The sequence below is a fragment of the Polypterus senegalus genome, chromosome 12 (assembly GCF_016835505.1).
Source record: "Polypterus senegalus isolate Bchr_013 chromosome 12, ASM1683550v1, whole genome shotgun sequence".
Classification (NCBI taxonomy): domain Eukaryota; kingdom Metazoa; phylum Chordata; class Cladistia; order Polypteriformes; family Polypteridae; genus Polypterus; species Polypterus senegalus.
In genome coordinates, this window is record NC_053165.1 from 81,422,961 (window position 1) to 81,445,463 (window position 22,503).

The 22,503-nt window shown below is 45.2% G+C and overlaps 1 protein-coding gene across 2 annotated transcripts; it reads right to left on the minus strand.

Moving 5' to 3' along the window:
- Positions 1–322: 322 nt before the first annotated feature.
- Positions 323–2,518, minus strand: junba (JunB proto-oncogene, AP-1 transcription factor subunit a). 2 transcript variants are annotated; one of them, XM_039772626.1, is made up of 2 exons: positions 2,316–2,518; positions 323–1,848 (listed from the first exon to the last, which is right to left on the minus strand). In XM_039772626.1, exon 2 carries the CDS (start codon positions 1,808–1,810, stop codon positions 932–934), a length of 879 nt encoding a protein of 292 aa, XP_039628560.1. In that variant the 5' UTR covers positions 1,811–1,848; positions 2,316–2,518; the 3' UTR covers positions 323–931. The 2 variants fall into 2 exon arrangements, with proteins under 2 accessions (XP_039628560.1, XP_039628559.1); XM_039772625.1 differs by having other exon boundaries at positions 323–2,518.
- Positions 2,519–22,503: the final 19,985 nt, after the last annotated feature.

Genomic DNA, 22,503 nt, shown 5'->3' on the forward strand with positions numbered 1-22,503 from the left:
CCAGATCAGTTTTCTGCTTTGTCGGGTTACATTTTGGATCGCGACCCTATGCCGAAACTTATTGAATGTTGTAACAAACAGTATGTAATTTGCCCCCAGCCATTTCTTATTAATTGCAAGTCTTATGGAGATTCGCCTTTCCAGGTTCCCACCACTTCAATTAAGATTTGAGTGGGTGGAACTCCTCGACAGTTCGTTTCACTCCACAGTTGCTTAAATAATTTAACATGACCATATAGACAGTATACAAAAAAGAACTCAACAAGTTCACGTTGATCAGAAATTTTACTTAAATATTTCATATACAAAAACAAACAAAAAAAATGTAAACAGAGAAAATAAAACATTTCATCTAGGGCTCAACCCTGGAGAAAACAATAATTTAAAACATGAAAATGCAGCATTTGAAAACAAACAACTTGACCCACAAAATAGGTTTACTGAAATGAGTCGGATGGTTGCAATATTAAACATTTGCACATGATCCTTTAAAGTGTTTTCAGTATTTAATATCGCCTGCTAACAGGACAATATATATTTGATAGAAATCTCCCTTGTTCCAAAACATGCGCACGCGCATACATTACAAAATGGTCCCCTTGAAAGCACTTGCTTACAAATTTATCTACAAGACGTACCAGTCGTACTCTTACTATTTAGAACCGTGTCCACGTACTTCAGTACACAGAAGAACGCACTTTTTCTCGTTTGCTCATTTGCAAAATGAAACATACTGTGAAAATGGCTCAACAAGGATAGTCACTTTAGCAACATTACAATAATGTTCTTCTACTCTTTCTTGAAGCCAGCAGCTCCCGCGCACGCAGAAGCGAAAGTCTCTTCCTAGTCATGTTTTACACAATTAAAACATCGATTCCCAGTCTTTAAGCTCCAGTGTTTCCCGTTCAAATTCTTGGGCTTTTTGAGGGGCTCAGTAAGCCTGCATCTTGGAGGAGAGCATGAGCTGGCAGCCGCTGCTGACGTGGGTCATGACTTTCTGCTTCAGCTGCGCCACCTGCTCCCTCAGCACTGAAGCCGTGCTGGACAGTCCAGCATTGTCCGTTTTCAGGCTCTTGACCTTCTCCTCGAGACGAGCGATGCGCTCCAGCTTTCTCCGCCTGCACTTAGTAGCGGCCAGGCGGTTGCGCAGGCGCTTCCTCTCTGCCTTGATGCGCTCCTGGTTCTCCATGTCGATGGGAGACATGGGCGGCGAGCCGTCGCTGCTCTGCAGTTCGGGTACGGTCTGTGGCTCTTCCTTGAGGGTGACAAGCCTCTGCGGGTGCAGCGTGTGTTGGAAGGGAAGCGCCGCGGAATGATGCTGCTGCTGTGGGTGATGGTGGTGGTGATGGTGATGCTGAGGCAGGTAGTTGATAGTGGTTGTGGGAAAGCTGGATGCCGAGCTGAGGCTGGTGCTCGGGGTGTAGCTGCTCAGGTTGGTGTACACGGGAGTCTCTGGCTGTAGCGAGGCGCCGTAGCTGCTGGAGGCGACTGCGCATGTGGTGACTCCGCCAGCGCCGATCGACACGTTGGGCGGGGGCATCTGGTTCATCTTGTGCAGCTCATCCAGCGCTTTCACGAAGCCGTCAGCAAACCCCTCCTGCTCCTCTGTGATGCCCCGCGCGTAGAAATACTGGCCAGGTGTCGGCGTCGTGGTGATGACCCCGTTGCTGTTCTGGATGATCAGCCGCTCCAGCTCAGGGGAGGCAAGCTTTAAGGTGCCCACGTCCTGGGTGGTCGGGAAGAAACCGTCTGCGTCGGCTCTCAGCTGCGACTTGAGGGTGCGGTACGGCTCGGCCAGGTTCAGGCTCATATTAGGCTTCAGCAGCTTGTAGTCTGGGATGGCAGCGTCTGCATGGTGGCCATAAGCAGAAAGAAACGAGTCGTCAGGATAAAACAGTTGTTCCATTTTTGTAGACATATGAGACTTAACAGAGAGCCGCGATGCTGATGGCTGCAGGCGAGTGTATCTGGGAAGGAAATGCTAGCGGTGCCGGCGAAATCCAACCAGTGCCACAATGGAGCTGCTTTCTTTCCTTATTATTTTTTTAAGCGGGCATTCAAAGGAAGTGCCCACTAACTGTAGAGTCACACCGACTTACAGCTGGATTAAGATGGCAAAACTTTTGCTTGTTTCGTCTCAGGTTTTTTTTTTTTTAATTTATAGTAAGTCCTCAGACAAACTTTACTCTAGCCTGGACAAGCAGTTCGCTCTTGGCAGCTTAAAAAAGTTCAGCAAAGCGTAATGTTACGGTTCACAGCAGGAAGCACACATTCCCAAGTAAATGTCAATCGCACAGTTATCAGTCGACGTATACCTTTCAGTTTCGATCAGCAAAGAAGAAAAAAGCTCGTCTCGGATGGCGATCCTCTGTCCGTCTTCTTCTTATCAAAGATCCACAGCGACTGCTAAACCGTGTAGTGCAACAAGAGTCCGACAACAGGAAAAAAAGACACAAATCTGCGGTCCCAGCCGTGAGATCTCAAGCACTTGTGCTGGGTGCCTTCTATAATGCGGGAATGCCATAGCTGCCTCCTTTTATACCCCCGCCATCCGCGCTCCACACGTCCCATTGGTCTGACTCCCCGGCGGGTTTGACATACGCCACGCCCCGGCCTTTGTCCGATACGTCAGTGGCGCCTGACGTCATTGCCAGGAACTGCATGGCTTTGTAAACAAGCCCGAGGGTTGGATCGCGCGTGTGGGCATCGGAGGCACTCGAGCTCCTCTCAGCCGTGGGTTTCAGGGCGCCGTCTCCGTGTGCCACGCTGCGAGGGTGAGAAAAGCAACAAAAACGGGGCGCAAGATTCCCCTGACAATCCTGTACATTAACTCGCCTGAAGGGATCACGAGCTTAAAAACATCCAAGCGAAAAGAAAAAGTTTGGGCTTACTGTGTCTGGCAAGGCTGCTGACTAATGCAGTGCAAGTGTTTGAAAACAAAGGGCTGCTGCTGTATACTAAATCTGTTATCGCTAAATGTATTCTTGGCCTTGAATTACCAGCTGAGTGGTCTTTTAACTGTTGAGGCGCTTAGTTGTACCTCGAAATTCACAGAATGACGGCTTAAGGAAGTAGCGCAGTGTCTTTTATCCATCCTTTTTCTAAACTCGCTTATCCAGGGTAGGGTCGCGATTAAGCAGGAATCGATCGCAAGGCAGGAACAATCACGGCAACTAATACATATCAAGACATTGGTTTGTTTTGGTAAATTACAACCGTTGTTTAAATGTCGACTATTTTCAGAAAGCACGTAGGCAACCAACATGACTCAAAAGGCCTTCAAAGCCTTATATGTGTAGGGTGGTCACTTACATCACTGTGAAAACTTCGAGCAAGACATACACAATAATGCACATAATATCAAGAAAACTATACTGTACCCGTCCTGATTTTCCATTACAGTGCCTCAGGGAGTTAGAGCTGATCCTTGCAGCAACAAGCCAAAGGCAGGACTACTCAGAGGCTCAAAGCCTGGCTACAAGGGGTCATTACGCCCTAAATATCATGCCAAGCACCTCACACCCATGCTGTCAGATATACTGTTACTTGTTGAATCTATGAAACTTTATCACACCATGCAGTACAAAGTATTTCAAACCCCCGTACCCCCCCATACCATTTTGGTCTGGAGTGTGGAGGTTCATTCCATTACAGGACACACTCACTTAAATTGGGTCAAGACTTGCCAGTTAACTGAACTGGCACATTTTGGGATGTAAGAAATAACCAGAATCTACTAAAAAAAATAATGGGGACATGGAGAGAACTAAACAACTCCACAACGACATTCAACTAGTTGGAATTTAAACTGAGTCACCTGGTGATATCATATAGGAGTTTATATAGGGCCATGGGTGGCACGTCCCGGGTGTTCTCTGCCTGGAGTTTGCATATTCTCCTCATGTCCGCATGGGTTTGTGTGTGTATGTATTTAAACTATAACGGACTGGTGTCCTGTTTATGGATGCCCAGCAACACTGCTCAGGATAAGATGGGTTTAGAAAATGAATGGATAGGTAATATAAACTAATGAAGGGATTTGGTTTGGTCATGAATGGTCCAGCCCTTTGGGTTTTGAATGAACAGAAATCTCCATTTTGAATGTTTACAGGCCCTGCCTATCCAGAGCAGGGATGTGTGGAAGCTGGAGCCTATCCGAGAAAACATGGAGCACAAGACAGGAACAATCACAGCAGCTAATAAATATCATGATGTAAATCTGACCAACCTATTCTGTAGTTGTATGCTAAGAAGGTACCTCCGTAAACTAATCTTGTTCCCAACCAGATTTCCTCAAAATGCCAAGCAGCTCCTTTTCTCACTATCATAATCTCAGGGTAAGCACCATATTAAATGATATATGAATGCATATTTATAACTCACCCTCTCTGTGTGTGTAAGGGAGCAATTTAGAGCAATTTCGGATATTATTGGACACACACACAGGCACACATCGTGTATAGCACAATATATTAAACAATCCACTTCTTCTCTTATTCCTACAAGTAGCCACTGAGAGTCCCGGCGGCTCAAATTAAGTGCCAAACCTGGAAGGGACACCCGCACTTAGAATGGCACATTTCTTCATACCACACTTGTTGATCCAAAACCAAAACCGGCTAACAAACAAACAAACACTCACAAGGGTAGAACATGCAAACTGCACACAAACACTACTTGGAAGCCCCAGAGTGACCCCTGCAGAAGGTTTAATTGGGGTGGGGGCTGTACGGCTAAATTTGGCCTCTGTGCATCTTGGTGGTCTCGACAATTAAGTGATATAACGGGCTGAACTGACCAAAGGAGATTTGGACCATCCGCTATCATCTCATCCTCATTTCCGTAACTATATACGAAATTCCAATCCATACGAAAGGAACATCAGAACGTCACTTAGATGAGCGCTTCTACAGGTAAATCAGGGCCGTGACGTGGATCTTAAATCCGCACACAATACTTCACTGAGGTAGCGTTCATCTCTCCACTCATTCTTATTTTTCAGATTTTTTTTTAATTGATACATATATCAAACTTTAAACAAACGTACAAAGTGTGCCCAATTAATATTATTCTATTAACTTAAAGTTATACATGTTACTTACTGGAGAAACCCGTATCATCACAAGAATAAATTATTGAAACAAAAAGTCACCAAGGCTACTAAAAGCCACACCCGATCAACGAGGTGTGTTACCGGGGTTGGCGAGCGTTGTGCCTTCCCGGCCACCCTCCGCCGGCGTATCCAGGCACGTCCACGCCAGGCCGTGCCATCCCTGCGGCGAGGGTGGAGAGTCTCGTCGCGAAAGACGTGCTGCTTATTTGGAAGTCGGGATCTCAGATATACGTGATGGAAGGACAGTTTGGGGAAAAAAGAAAAGCGAGCGCGTTTGCCCCGCCGTTGTGGTTGCTGCCTAATTGGTGTGTTAATGGTTTGGAGACTCTCTCTGCCTCCCCCCTCTCTCTCGTATTTGTTTTGGCTTTCTCTTGATTGGCCTTTCGATGTTTTCACACACTTTTAAAGGGCGAGTGACGTAATATAGCTGGTTGCGTTTTTCCCCCAAAAACCTTTATAACGGTTTTGAAAACAGCAGATACAGCGCAAATGACTTCTTCATACCGTAAATGTGGGTTAGCCTCTCGATAAATATATACACCGAAAAAGAAGTATGTTTTAGACAGAACAGCACTATATGATAGATAGAAAAGGCACCATATGATTGATTGATTGACTGATTGATAGAACAGCACTATATGATAAATAGATCGATAGAAAATGCACTTTATTTTAGGCAGAACAGCAATTTGTGATAGAATAAAAAGGCACTATATGATAGATGGATGTGGAAAAGGTGCTATATTATAGACAGACTAGCACTATATATAGATGGATAGATAGAAAAGGCACTATATGATAAATAGGTGGAAAAGGCGCTATATTATAGACAGAGTAGCACTATATATAGATGGATAAATAGAAAAAGCACTATATGATAAATAGGTGGAAAAGGCGCTATATTATAGACAGACTAGCACTATATATAGATGGATAAATAGAAAAGGCGCTATATTATAGACAGAGTAGCACTATATATAGATGGATAAATAGAAAAAGCACTATATGATAAATAGGTGGAAAAGGCGCTATATTATAGACAGAGTAGCACTATATGATAAACGGACAAATAGAAAAAGCACTATATTATAGACAGAGTAGCACTATATATAGATGGATAGATAGAAAAGGCACTATATGATAAATAGGTGGAAAAGGTGCTATATTATAGACAGAGCAGTACTATATGATGGATAAATGGATATGAAAAGCACAATCTAATCGATATAAAGATGACTGGGAAAGGCTGCACCAAAATGTAGATGAACATGAAGCTTTAAAATAGATACTGGTTTGAATGGTTCACACATTATCAATGCTGATGCAGAATTACTAATATAATACTGTATATTATGCCTGATTTATGGGGTTTGCTTCTAACCCTCTCTGTTAATATTTTGGACGGAGTGTAAAATGCATTTTCTTAGAAGCACATTCACTTACAGTTTTTGGGAGGCCGATGTCAATCCCAGCAGCGTTGGACACAACAAACCCTGATGGGGGTGTAGAACATCCATGGCAGGGCAGCCTCCACGAGGAATATTAATTAAACTTCAAACAAACGGAGACCAGGTGAAGGGTTTGAGGTCAGTACACTGGATCTGTGAGGCTGCAGCTGTCATTACCATTTAATCCTGAGGTTTTTTCCAAAGACTTTGGTGATGTGTGTGGACCGTGTGCCAGTCACACTCAAGTGCAGATCCACTCTCCGCCATAACATAATGTAACTTGACATAAGTTTTCCAAACTGGCATTGTGCAATTCAAGGAGCAAAGCAATTTAGATTTGCCAGTCATCTTAACTTGCAATATTTTTAGATGTGTGAGAAGAGCCAGTCAAACATGAAGGGGCACAGACGGCTGGGCTGGCAGGTGGGCCTGATTGTGTCTGGAGGTCCAGTAGCCTAACTAATCCCCCTGTCGGGTGCTAAATAATTTTGAACGAAAGTATCAGTTCTCATGTGAGAATATCATCACAGTGACCAATGCTGTTGCTTGTGGGGTAAGTCATCCTGCGTTCAGATCCCGTGCCTGTTGTTCTTACTATGCCATATACATTATCTTCATTTCTGCCAGCACTCTCCCCTGGTTTGATATTCCCAGACACGAATGGGTTAGGCTAACTGACAATTCCAAAATGTCCTTAAGCAGGCCCAATGCTGTTTTGCATTCGTTAATTCCATTATGCGATCATGGCTGTTTGCTCCCTGTGTCTGCAGAGGTTTACCTCTGGCACCCCAAAGACGGGCATACTAGTCTGAGTGTTGACCGATATTAAACCCTGTGGGTGTTTGCTTTAATGTCCCCTCTAATGGACTGGCCAGTGGATCCCTACATGACTGATAGATAGAAGAGCCTCTATATTATAGAAAGAAGAAGTCGTTTTTGCTTGTTGCTCTGGTTAATAAATGTATTTTTCATGTCATGTTTTAAATTCGGTTTATAGGTGCATAAGGTCATTCTTACTTGCCATGCTATTCAACATTCAGCAGGCTGATTATTTCTGTTTAATGATCTACGGCCAACATTTAACATGGTCGCACCTTCCTTTATCCTACAATACACATTTGACATCATTTGTAACACACACCCAATATGAACCTGAATTATCTGCTGGTGCATTTTAACCTGCTATTCAGAATTTGTAAATTTCATATTTTTTGCCAGTGTCATAAAACATTGACATTTCATTTTTCTATTTTCAATTTTGTCTGCCAGAGCTTCAAAATTCCTCAAAGACGCTTCAAAAATAAGTAGGAGTCACCCCACTTGTAAAGCCTGGAAGTCGTGATTCTTGACACGCACTTCTCGGTATATGCAAATATCATCTTATCTCGGAATGGAGAAGCTGGGCGCTGTACCGGCGGCCTACGATTTACTGCCTTGTTAACCTTTATCCCCGGGCTGGGCTGGGCTGGAATTGACCTGGGCACGTACGATCACATCCTCAGCGACGCGACAATCCTCATGTAGGAGGAAGTTCGCATCCGGTCTTGTTGCTAGATTCCTAATAAGGAGAGGGGAGGATCACTTCCTTTACGGATGTGGGCGCGCTGACAAATCGAGACCCCGCCTTCGGAGGGCGGGGCGATGCTAGTGGGCGGTAGAGCTCGACGTTCCTCCGCTGTGAGAATGAACCGAACGTCCTGTCACAGCGAAAACTAAAAACTAGAAGGGGAAGATAACCGTAGTAACAATCTATCATGTGTTTTCTTTTTAACTCTGCCCGATGAGAGATATTAAATGTACACGACCGGAGACGTGCTGCCTCTAGTGCCCCACCGTCTCCTTCTCTTTGGCAGTTTCGCTGCAAATCCTTTAAAAACTCAGACCAGCAAACGTCAGCAGGTGCTGGATAACACAGTGTGCATTAACCGAAGCGCCACATCTTATAAATGCAATGTTTTTAAATGACGGACGGACGCCATTTACTGCATCAGTAGACTTTTCGGATCCTGGATGACAGTGCGTGTAAGCTAAGGTCCAAACACTAAACAGCGGCGTGTTGTCTTGAACCGGTGTGCTGGTATACGTGTGCGCGTGAGTGCGTGCGTGCGCGCGCGTGCTCGTCTGTGTTGGTATCTGTGACGGGATCCGTACACCTGCGAAAATCCAAATCAGAAATAAATGGATGGATATACTGCGTGCTCGTTTATACCGATAAGGCGCGTGTATACAAGGACGAAGCAAGCTGCTCTGGGGGTGTTGCGATGGGTTGGGGGTGTAAGGTTTGCTTTTGGGCCTCCGTTTTGGATGTATTTTAAAATATATATTCATAGGAGTAAAAAACGCTGTATACACGGGTGTTTTGTTTGTTTTTTGGGGGCGTGGGTTGGGGTACGCAACACATACTCCGTATACCCCGTATTTGTATATACTGTACATGTGTGGGTATGCACCGCATCATCGCTTCATGCCAGTCGGTGCCTACTCACCTCAAAGGTAGGTGCAATTGACGCCAGTCCTGATGCCAATTAGCAAGTGATGTGAGCACGCTGTGTCGCTACTATGATATCAGCGTGAATTATATCTAGTTTAAAGAAAGTAGTCATTTCATTCTCAATTTTTATATGATACAGGATGCACATATTTTCTCAGTTGATAACAATCTCGTAACATTCAAGCTGGCTCCTGCTACTTATTAAGTTGTCTGTTTTGTGTTAAATTTCCACACTGCTAATCATCAACCACAGGAGCGTTAAACATTATCGCTGTTGTTTGTACTTTATTAAAATACCCACTCGGTCTTATTATGCACGAGTATTTATATCCAGTCATCCATCCAGCCATCAATTTTTTAACCATTTGTCTAGTTTACATACATGCATACAATACATACATACACATTTACTTATCGGGCTGACGCCTTTATCCAACACGACTTACAACATTTATGATAGGGTGTTTGTGTCAACCCGAGCACTATAGGGCACAATGTGGGCACCCACCTCCCTCATATCAGATCAGTTTAGAACCGCCAGTCAACCAAACCAGCGTATCTCCAATGGGGTATGGGAGAAAAACCGAAATGTCCGATGAAAAACTCGCACATAAATCCAAAGACCACGCAGCCCTCGTGTGGTATCAGTTGTTAAATTCATAGAACCTGCACATTCGGCCTTTGACGACTTAAGAAAACGACCTTTCCAAACAGGTAGTGACGGACGTTGGACAAGGCGCTATATATACTATCGTAGCCCTTCATCGACAGTACCTTATGCAATTCGGTCAGATAAGGAGTCGATACGTCATATAAATGACCAAACTATCGTTATATAGCACGAGAGGAAAAAAAATACCAACCCGATTTGATTTTTTTTTTGTCAATTTTCTCATAGGACAATTAAATCTGTTATATAGTTCATTATCTATCTATCTATCTATCTATCTATCTATCTATCTATCTATCTATCTAAAATAGTGCCTTGCCTATTATTGTCCATCCATCTTCACTCAGAGGATGGTCAGGAGGAAGCTGGAGCCTACCCCAGCCGCCATCAGGCACAAGGCCGGAGCAATCCCTGGACAGGGTGCTAATCTACAGGGTAGTCCAGATCTAATTATGCAGATCGTCTGGATGACTTTGATTTATGCGAGGACGATTCCAGTTCGGTGCGAAGACGATTCTTTATGTTGTCAGTTCGCACACTTCTCGATGGTCCGGGATTTTTCGGGTGATTTTAATAAACTTAAGTTATAGCATAATGAAAAATGCATAATAGTGCCTTATTTACCTATCGGTCTACTATATAGTGCCTTATTGTACGTTATTCTGAATCAAAGCGTTGTGTTTCCTCTATTTATCTTTATGAATATTATTTTGTATCCAACATTGTATATTCGCTGTTGTTCATTTTGAATTATTTGAAGGCCTCTGAATATATGAAAATTACAATATAAATAAACTGCATTATTATTATTATTATTATTATTTATGTATCGCCATTATAATGTATCCATCTATTTTATACCTATAGTGTGTGTGTGCGCATAGTGCCATACATATCTGTCTAATAGTGCCATACTGTTCCGTTTTTCATTTTTGTAATTATTGCCTGTGTGATGCGAAAAGATCAGTGTTAAATGAACTCATAGTGGTTAGATAAGCGTTAAAAGTGTTATGTATGGCAAACGCGCTGCCTTATATGCACTTGAAGTGTTAATTTAGCGCTAGCGATCTTGCTGTGCATTTATGGCCACACTGTTAGCGTTCCCATAACGTCACTTTTTTTTTTACTAGCTGTCCCGCACTGCGGGTGTCAGGAGAAGAAGCCACGCGTCTACATTTCCATGTATTTAAGCTAACGTGTATGTCAAAAGCGACTTCCAAATCACAGGTACGATACCTTTTTTATTCTTTACTCTTTTTCAAAATGGGAGTGCGGGCAGATATAGAATGCATCCCCCTGGAAGACATAAGCCACTGGGGGTTGAAATTATAGCCTTGGGATGTTATATAGCGCCTTTCATAGTGAAAGCCGTCTTTCTGCAATCATATAGGTGTACGTGCAGTTGTTTCTACACGTCTGGAGGGCAGAGCTGAGACACAGGAGTCAGTGCGGGTACTAAACAGGTGGCACACAGGACCTCCCATAATATTAATCAAGCGTTACCTGATATAGCGCCTTTCACATATATCACTATTACCACAGCCACACCAGCAGGTATGCGCAAACTGTTTGTAGAACAATTATTGAAGCTCAGATCTCGTCATTTTCATATGTTTATGGAGTGCTTGGGGTCAAATCCCAGTGGGAACATTGACCGTGTGGCGTTAACATTGTTCCACCCGTGTCTGTGCTCGTGTTTTCCAGGTGCTCTGATTTTTCTCTCGTCTCCAATGAGATGTTTGTGTTAAAGTAACTGGTAGCTCTATACTAACTCCCGACTTGACTGAATATGCACTTGTGCCCCTCCACCGGCTCCAGCGTGACTTGCATTACGGAAGGCCTACAGTATAATGGAGGGATGTATTTTTTTAATTAACAGTAACAGAAGAATAAATACCGCACTATTTCCTGTACTACCAATAATTGCTTTAATTAACATTCTCATTTACAGCTATTGTCAAGATCGTGACAATATTGTCTGGGGATGTATTTTTAAAAATGGTTAGAAATGTATTATTTGAATTTTTTACTAATTTGGTGACTGGAAGTTGGATTAGTATGAGTTAGTGTGTGTCCTGAAATTGCACCCGATGCGGCGAGGAGAGGCTCCCGCTCCCTGTGACCTAAACTGGATTAAGCAAGATCAAAAACAGATCCTAATTGTTATTATCATATTTTATCGGGTAGAAATTACTTTTCAAATGCTATCTTTATGACGTCCATCTATTCATTCATCAGACCTTGCATCCTTTATCTGCGCCCTCAAGTCTAGTTTGGGTCACCCCCGACATCACAGTTTTAGAGGTAATTTGTACAGATAAAATTGTTATTTGCACTATCAGTGTAATTATAAGAATTCTTAAAATTATCAGAAATTATTGATTATCATGTTATCAGAAATCGGATGCCGGGATAGGCAAGGGGGGCGGGGGGGTAAGGGAGAAGCGCCGGGAATGAATTGATGGCTATCTCTTCAATGGCTTAAATATTGTTTTATTCTAAACGCACCCAATGGCATTGCAATTGGCACTAAACTGACATTCACTATTAAAAAGGAAGTGCAGTGGCTGTAACTGAGAGGAATGATCTGAAGTGCATGCCTTAAATGGATGGTTGAAGTGAATATTGTATTTTTATTTAGCCCGCTTTAATTCATCATGAGTTGCCCGGCAAGACTGTCCACTGTTGTTACGAAATGGCCCCTCGGAACTGCAGTCATCGCTGTTGTGTTCATTATTGTCTTCTGTTGTCAAATTCGCTTTTTTTACTCACAGACCTAACCGCACCCACTTCTCGTGACCTCGTTGCTCCAGGAAAAGTGTTGCGCCTTCAGCTTGTTGGCTGTCCCAGGTGTCACCTGCAGTGAGACGCAGCTCGGCGGCAGCGCACCTGTGCGTCGGCATGAAGAGGCGCGCTGTCTCCCCCGTATGCTAATGAGCCTTTGATTCATCTACACCTGCAGTCTGCGCCGGCGTGGTCGTGGGAAGGGGCAGCTCGCACTTGTTTGAAGTGGCGCATTCGTGGACCGTCGCGCAGTGCCCGTTTACCTGCAGGCCATCGCCAATGAATTGACATTTACAGTCTTCATCACGAGGGTGTGGAGAAGGCGCGCTGCTGCTGTAGGCGCGCACTTTACAGTAACGTCGGCCCGGTGAAGACTGCTTAGAGGTTCGAGCTTTACGCACGCGCAAAAGGTGCGCTTCAAAGGAAATAATCAGCACTGCGTCTGAGGTGTTCGGCGAGGGGGAAAGGAGATAACATAACACTCTGAGACCCGCTTAATCCGTTTCGGGGTCGCCGTCACAGGAAATCACAATTCAAATGTACTGAGGGGCTAACGTCAGCGAATAGCGTTATGTCAAAACCCAGGAGAGGATGTGATGTGCCAGGGGGCATTTCTTTTATTTAAACCAATCTTCCACACCCTCCTCCTCCCTTAACGACCGTAAACACAATTAAGTAAGAGCGAAAGTTGGGGGTGTTCTTCTGACACCCTGGGCAAAATTGTCCCCTAATGGTGGACATCAAAACACAGTGCAGTACTAAAACCAGAAATGAAAATGTGAGACACTGACTTGATGTGAACGACGCGCAGCTACTCATGCACTTGACAGTGAAGTGGGAGCCAGGAAACACGGCGAGGGTCGCGCAAGTTATGGAATAGAAATCGACCACTCATTAGAAACGGCCACGGGAGCCTATTTCATACAGTCTATCTATCTATCTATCTATCTATCTATCTATCTATCTATCTATCTATCATATAGTGCCTTTCATTTCCATCTATCCATCTATCTATCATATAGTGCCTTTCAAGTCTATCTATCTATCTATTATATAGTGCCTTTCAAGTCTATCTATTATATAGTGCCTTTCATATCTATCTATCTATCTATCTATCTATATATCTATCTATCTATCTATTATATAGTGCCTTTCAAGTCTATCTATTATATAGTGCCTTTCATTTCTATCTATCTATCTATCTATCTATCTATCTATCTATCTATCTATCTATCTATTATATAGTGCCTTTCAAGTCTATCTATTATATAGTGCCTTTCATATCTATCTATCTATCTATCTATCTATCTATTATATAGTGCCTTTCATTTCTATCTATCTATCTATCTATCTATTATATAGTGCCTTTCATTTCTATCTATCTGTCTATAACATGTGGTTGGTTATTCATCTGTCATACTTTGCTTTTTGCCACTGGTAACACTGGCTGCTCCCATCGCTGCACGTCCCATCAAGACAGCTGCCTCTACCCGTTGACTCATCCCAAATGTAATCTTTTCCCAGGTTTTATGGCCTTATCTGCAGGTTTCTGTGACTCACTCCTGCCCAGGTCGGCCCCCTTGCCCGCCTGTTGACTCCTTTCATTTGCCTTCTCGTTGGTGTGTCATGGTACTTGATGGCTGTTTCTGCTTCTTCAGGACTGAGACTGTAGACACATACGTGTGTGTGGAGTTTGGATTTGTGTGTTCCTGGTTTTCCACACCATTTGCTCCTCTTCACTCCTTTCTTTACTGAGTCTTCGTGATTTGATTGTTGGGCACACGTACAGAAGCTGCCAACAGTCACTGGCTTGTCAGCCCTTCCTAGCAGTGTGCTGCGGCTCGGCCATCGTCTCTAAGCAATATCATAAGAGGAGTGGCCACACTAAGTGTCCCTTCAGTCATCTGTGACCTAGGCCTTCCCTACCAATGATCTGGGTGACGCGTCACTCCTGGCATGGCGCTCTAGTCATGCTCAGGCCTGCACGCTCTTATGTTTGTCTGCCCTGTTGGGCACATTGAGGTATCGGCGATGCCTGGAATTTTACACTCCCTTCTCTGTACTTGGCTACAAAAGCAGCTTCCACAAATGGCCTCCCCAAAGCAGGTGCTGAAGCAGTGAGGGGTGAAGCTTTTGGAGATGTGCGCTCTTCCAGGTACTCCATTCTGCTCCTGCTATCCAGACGACAAGACAGTGAGCGCCTCTGCCATCCTTCTGGTTAAAACTCCACTCTCAGCCATACTGTGCTGCAAGTAAAGCTACTATTACAGGATCTTGGTACCAGGCCCATGGTGACCTGGCAGGCTGGCAAGATAAAAGCAGGGAAGACCCACAGTTGTTGTATATACAGTAGGTGACCAACCTGTGATGGAGGAGTAACAAGATGGGCCCTGGCTGTAAAGAAGCTCAGCCATACCGGGTTACCAACCACAAGTCTGCCTCAGCTCTCCATCAGTCCATCTGCCGTGTCGCCATGCTGCCCACCTCTTGTCTTGCCTCTCTACTTTTTCTTTCTGGATATGGAAGTGCCAGTTCATCTGTTCACTCAAGGCTTGGGGTCTTTTGGATGTGTGGCTCCTTTTATAGCTCCACAGTGTAAGTGTAAGCTCATTCCTTCCTTCCTTGACCCCCAGCAATCTTGTTGGCCAGTATTTGGCCATCATTTGGCCAGCAGGGTATTTGGAGTTAGTGATGGGCTCACCATGGGACTGCTGGGCCTTGTGCTGAATGGACGTGGTGTGACACCAATAGTGGGCGTAGCAGCCACCCAACCCGACACGGACACACGCAAGAGGCACACTTGTAAAAGTCTTTTATTTTGTTTCTTCACTTGTCGGCATCGTCTTCCCCGTCTCCCATGAGCCACAACACATTCCCAGTAAGCACAATTCTCTCTTTCTGTGTTCTTTTCCTTTTCTCTCTTTTCGTTCTCCTCCACTCCTCCTCAGAAAGCTTCGTCCACCTTCCTCCAGACTTTATATGTTACACGGAAGTTCTTAAGGGGCTTGATGACCTGCTTCTGGCAGCAATTCCAGGTGGGGTGAAAGGATCGCCCCCTGGTGGTGAACCCAACCCCGGAATCCCAGCAGGGCTGTAGACAACTCCATCTCCCATGAAGCCCTGCGGGAACCCGAGGCACCGCTGCAACCCATGGGGGCTGCCATCTAGCGTTCTGGGGGGAGATAATGTTGTGGGGGTCTGTGACAGTAGGCACAGGTTATACCCGCGTGTGCCAGTGCCAGTGCCAGTGTGTGTGTAAACCGTGAAGAAATGCTGCATTGCTGCACTGCACTTGGGTGTGTTTTAAGAATATTTCTGCTTAAGCTAAATTTAAAATATTCTGTTTGCTTTCCCTTTTACTTCACTGCATAACTCAAACGGCTACTTTTACTTTTACATTCGTGACTGTAATATTAAAACAGAAAGCAAACGGGCTGCACAAATCTGCACAAAGCTTTATCAGTCAGTTATATAAAACTTGGGCTCATCTGCTTTACCGGAATTCACATATATGAAGAATGAACGACGGTAACACCCAATGGTCTGGCTGCAGCCCACCGAATGGGGCAGGACTGGGCATCTGCAGGGCGCCCTCCCAGGCTCAGTCATTTCCACGGCTACGTCCTCGCGGCAGCCCACCCAAGGGGCGCTTGTTGTGGGCTGCAGTGGTGCCCTGACCTTGTCACGTGTGTTGCTCTCATTGTCTTTCCAACTTATGCGGTGCATCACAACTCCGAGGCTGGAAAAGCCCAAGAAAAAAAAAAAAATAAATAAATAAATAAAAGGACAGAATGTGAAACTAGAAGTGACAAAGTCCAAAGCAAAGCGCTTTATTAAACTTTATTTATTTATTATTTATTCGTTCTTTGGGGATTCTATAGGGTGGTCCAGATCTAATTATGCAAATTTCATTACGCTATAACTTATTAAGTTTATTACTTAGAAAATCACCCAAAAAATCCCGGACCATCGAGAAGCGTGCGAATTGGCGACATGAAGAATCGTCTTCGCACCGAACTGGAATCGTCCCGGCATAAATCAAATTCATCCAGACGATCTGGATCTGCATAATTAGATCTGGCCCACCCTGTATTAATGGCTAATGTTATAGTTAAACTAATTTTGTCGATTTTCGAGTAGCTTAGCATGATTTGAACAACAACGGGGATGTCGGGGATCCTTCATGGAAATGGTTTCTATTTAAATTAATTATAATTCCGAGTTCCCGTTATGGAACATTCATTTTAATAAGGGAACGGATTTGTTTCTTCGTTGTTGGGGTTCTCGCGTCTCCTATTAACGCCCACCCACTTATTTAGGCTACAAGCATTACGATGTCCGTTAGTGCTCAATGCCACTGCTTCACGTTGACGTTGCAGTTACTTGACTCTCATTTTAAGGACTGCAATACAAATCACTCAGTTTGTAAGAACGTTTGTTGTTGTTATTTATATATAAAACTTACTAAAATCCTACATTTACTTGGACTTTTGAGTAATACTTACACTTTAAAACTTCGGCTTGACTATTTTCAGTAATGAACAAATCTTACTTTATCTCGAGCCGCTTTCCAGAAAGTACGGCGGTTGGGTCTCCCGTTTATACAAAGCTGTGTTTACGGCGGCATCGTCCAGCATGTCGGGATGCACAGGTCAGAAGCTAACAGTGCGCATGTGCAGGACACGCCGCCTGTGCGTCTATGCTGGTGCTCGGTGACTATGACAGTGAGCTGCAGATTTCAGTACAAACGCCACTGGTCTGTATGTGTAACTGTGTACCTGTACTTCAAAGCACAGGGGTCCTCATACAACATTTAATCAAAGAAGATTTCATTGGACTTTTTTTGAACAATGATCAGCAAATAAAAAATTGTTAATGTCACAGTGAAAACTTCCAAGTGGGGGACGAGTTTTTATAAGCATTCTCTCTCTCTCTCTCTCTCTCTCTCTATATATATATATATATATATATATATATATATATATATATACTGTATATACACAGTATATATATCCAAGAGAGACGCATCCGGTCGAGGGGCGGGGCTCTCCTCACTCACACGTCAGCTTCGGGGCTTGTCTTGCCGCCGCTTAGCTAGCGAACGAGAGAACTACTTAGCGGATTTAGATCGGTTTTTTTTTTCTAGAATTTGCTTGAACATTCCGGTTGATTTTGCGACTTCTCTCATCGCGCCCAGTATCACAGTTATATATCACAGGAGCGATATATTCGCGCTAATCCAAGAGGCAGAGGCAGAGGCTGCGGGCCGAGGGGCGGAGGAAGCGTGACGTCATGATTGGTGTGTCGGGATACCGCTGTGTTTTGGAGCGCGCTGCCTCCGCTTAGCTAGCGATGCCTTTTTGCGTATTGATTTTTAAACTTTGTCCTGTTTCACTACTACACGGGCGGAGCCGCTGGGGACGGCTAATATATAATGAGTAAGCGTGTGTCTATATGAGTATTCAAACTCAGGTGTACGCCATGCATGTGCTGGCCTGTATCTGTTGTCGGGTTCCTGTTTGTATATTGTGTTTGTAAGCATTCATACTCTGTGGTTATGACATGTCTGTGGTGGACCACCAGGGGGCGTACAGCTCCCCAAACCCTGGGCACAGCAGACAGCGCTTTTCTTGTGTTCCCCACAGTAGCACAGTACAAAGCACCAAATGTACAAATAAGCACAGTCCTTCCTTCTTCCTTGTCTCTTCCTCTCTCTTTCTTCGCACTTTTTATAGAGCACCCGGAAGTGCTTCAGGTCTTCCTTGACCGTCTTCCGGCAGTACTTCCAGGTGTGGTGGAAATGCTTCCACAAAGGGCTCAGCAGATTCTGCAGCACCCCCTGACGGCACCCACTGGGCTGCTCCAAACTCCAACTCCCAGCATGCCGTAATAGCGTAATGTCCCAACCATGCCCTCTCGCTCGGTGGCCCACTGTGTGCAGTCACCTGTGCAGGTGTCACGGTGCTCAGCTGCACATGCATACACTTGTATGACTTTTGCCTTGAGTGTGGATGCCCTGTGCTGTACAATGTACGACCCTTTGTGTGCTGAGCTGCAGCCATTGGGTAGGACTGGCACGGCATGGAGGGGACATTCCAGTTGTGACTTACGACACACGTGGGCTTTGCAGGTCTTTCTAAGCAGCCACTGGTGTGACCTCCCATGATGCCTTACTTCGGGCTGCTGGGTGGCAGTGCCACCTGTACCCTGCCCTGATATGCCATGCTGCTCGCCATATGCAGCAGAAATGAAGAGGAGACCCAACAGGCCTGCACAAACAAGCAGTGCAGCGGGCACCTTCACCAGCCTTCAGCCTTTTGAAAGCACAACAGACACGCCACGGGAAGCTGAGGTTTCCTGTCCAGGTCCCTTCGTCACAAAGCTACCTGAAACGCTGGTAGTTCACACAGCAGAGTCAGTTGAAGGAATGAATCAGCAGGATTTCTTTTCTTTTCTTTCTGCTCAGTCATAATTTACTGTTGCTGCTTCAAGTCAGTTATCGAGTCATTATGAGAGCCGAATCGCTCAGGCTGCACCGCACTGCCGCTCCCCTCCTCCTCCTCATCCTCCTCCACAGCCTTGCCAAGCAGAACAAGGTGGCAAGGCTTGAGGTAGGTGAGGTGCGGCGGCACCCTGGGCTGGGACGCCAACTTCCTCAATCCCTGCCGCGGCCGTTGAAGGAGCGCCGGCCCCGTCTGTTAGAAAGTTTATGTGGAAGCTTCAGTTTGAGAATTCAGCCACAGACGGTCAGTGCAAGCGGCCCATGGCAGTGACACGTGTGGTCACTGGACTTGTCACACATACACAGCTCAGTGCGATTCTTACTTGGATGTCCACCCAATGGGCAAATGGAGCTCATGATGTTATTTATCTGGACTTTCAGAACACATTTGATGAGGTGCCACATGAGAGGGTGGGCATCAAACTAAAAGAAGTGGCAGTTCAGGGTGTAGATGGGTGCAGAATTGGCTCAGACACAGGAAGCAGAGGGCGATGGTGCGAGAAACCTCATCAGAATTGGCCGATGTTAAGAGTGGTGACCAGCAGGGGGCAGTGCGGGGGGCCGCTAAATAAATGATTTCGATAGGAATATAAGGAATACACTGGTGATGATACCAAGACTGGTGGATTGGCAGATAATTTAGAATCCGTTGTATCATCACAGAAGGACTTGGACAGCAGGCACGCTTGGGCAGATGAAATTTAATGTCAGTAAATGTAAAGAATTAGACATGGGAAGTAAAAATGTGAGGTCTGAACAAACAATGGGAGGTCTGAAAATCGAGAGTCCACCTCATGAGAAGGAGTCGTAGTGGACTCTAAGGTGTCGACTTCCAGACAGTGTTGAGAAGCCATTAAGAAGGCTCACAGGTTATATAGCGCCTTGACGTGCGGAGTACAAGTCACAGGAGGGTCTGCTCAAGCTTTATAACTCACTGGTGAGACCTCATCTGGAGTCCTGGGTGCAGTTTGGGTCTCCAGGCTACAAAAAGGACACAACAGCACAAGAGAAGGTCCAGAGAAGAGCGACGAGGCTGATTGAGGGCTACAGGGGATGAGTTAGGAGGGAATTCTGAAGGAGATGAAGAGGAGACCTGAATGAAGTGTTTAACATTATAAAGGGATTTAGTCCTGTGGATCGAGACTTGTATTTTAAAATGAGTTCATCGAGAACACGGGGACACAGTTGGAAACTTGTGAAGGGGAAATTTCACACAAACATTAGGAAGTTCTTCATTACACAAAGAACGATAGACACTTGGAATAAGGGACCAAGTAGTGTGGTGGACAGTAAGACGTTAGGGACTTTCAGAACTTGACTTGTTGTGGTGGATGCCCAGGGCCCATGCCCAGCCGAGACGCCCCTTCAGTATAAACTCCAGGGGAGCAAGCATGGGCTATACAATACCTTTCCCGGGTCGCTAGATGGCAGCACCCCTGGGTGGCAGTGGTACCTCAGATTCCGGCAGGGCTCCATGGGAGATGGAGTTCTCCACAGCCCTGTCAGGAGCTGGGGCGGCCATCAGGGGGCACTGCAGGGGTTCCTGAGCCCGTCTGGGTGGTTCTTCAAGCCCCTGAAACACTTCCGGGTGGTCTATAAAGGGAGCCAGAGTCGAGAGGAGGGAGACAACGCTTGCCGGTGAGGAGTGGCGGTGAAGAGGAGATTATTTGTGCTTGTGCTTTCTGGTCTTTGTGGGACTTTGTTGTGCCTGCGGGACACGGGGAAGAAAATAAAAGTTTATTTCTTTTATATGCGTGCCTCCCGTGTCTGTCTGTGTCGGGTCGGCGCTCATATAGCACCTTTATCACACTGTTTTTTTGGAAGAATTGAGTGGACAGGACTGGCGAGCTTCATTGGGCTGGATGGCCTGTTCCCGTCTTGATTGTTCTAATGTTCTAGAAGAATGCGAGACAGGAAACGGCTTTTAATTCAAAGGACGAGGAGACAAGACGTAGCCAGAGAACAAGCCCAGCTCATTCACCGGGATTCTAGCCACCGCAGTTTGCCAGCCAAGAATCGAAGTTTAAATGTCAGACATCGAAGGCTTTTATACCAGAAGGCACCTTCTCTAATACACAGGCTTAGGATAATCTGAGATGATGTGGGACTGCTGGCACTTATCTGTATAGGACTGCGCCGGTGACACTGCATGGCACGCACCCCTAGGTAATTCTGGGTAATGTCACTATGGTAGCTACCAACACGAACATCCGAAGATTGCGCCCATAACAAAAACAAACAAAATGGGGTTTCCTTTACTTTTTTTTTTTAGTTTGTTTTATACAGAAAACAAATGGCAGAATAGATATACTGTATATTTTGTCAAAAACAATTATGGAAAGTTTTTAAAAATGAAAAGGCGGGGTGACCATGATGTCAATCTGTAGGACCCCCCCTCGGCATTTATACTGACGGTGAGTCCAGCAGTGAGCCGTTGAGAACTGAAGCCTGTTCTGATTTTCTGGTTCCTTTCTGGATGTTTGGTTTCTGGTCGCACGTTTTTTAAATGGACTTGTTTGCCTTCAGATGTCTTTTTAGGCCTTCCAGTTTTGGTATTTGTTTATTTTTCTCCTTTTTTTTGTGTTCATAGGAATAGATTCTTCATTTATGAAGGTACTGCTTTACCTTTGCCTTCTCAAGCCAGGGGTTTGCGGTCATCCTCTCCCTTCAAGGACATATTTCGTGTACTTTGCCATCCTAGGCCTTCATTCTGACCCTGGGCAGAGGGGTCAGCAAGAGTGCCCACCGAGCTTCAGCTAGTTTGGTTTCATGTGTCATTTATTTGTTTAGCCCACCCCTGTTCCCCACACTGCCAGGACACACAAGTGCCATCAAGCCCTTCATCAGCCGGGGTGTTATGAAGCCCCTTAATGTCAGACTTCAACTGATTTGAGGGCGGGGTTAGAGGAGTGGGTGACATTACATCATTTCTTGCCCTTCAGTCCTGTTAATACTCTGATCTCAGACATACAGTAAGTTCAATTTGGTTTCTCTGCTTTATTATGTTTTAATTTCCCTTCAGGCTCACGTTTTTTGCTTTTATAGATGACTAAGGCGAGGTTTGTGTTGTTCAGCGTGCACATGGCATGGCCTCAAGTTCCTTTTGATGAGATAAAATGCCATTGTTGTGGGATTTTATTTATTTATTTTTTTATTTTTTGGTTGTGTAGAAATCCAAGCAGCAATAACTACGGACAAGATGATGACTCAGCCGGCAGAGCGATCGCCAGCGCAGCACTCTAATTGGGTCGCATTAGCACACTCACCCCTCATTGTCACACAGCGGCCCAAGGGACCAGGCGTGACCACTTAGGGTCATCCTGAGCTTCAGGCTGCAGCGCCGACAGTCCCACTGAGGACGGACCCGAATCAGACAAGCCGAGTGCTGCTGCTGTCCCCTGGTCCGGAGCAGCATGGCGAGGCCATCTGGGTCATGTCTGTTAGTGCCAAACAGATGAAACACAAGTTGGCGTCACAGCACTGGCAGCGCCTCTC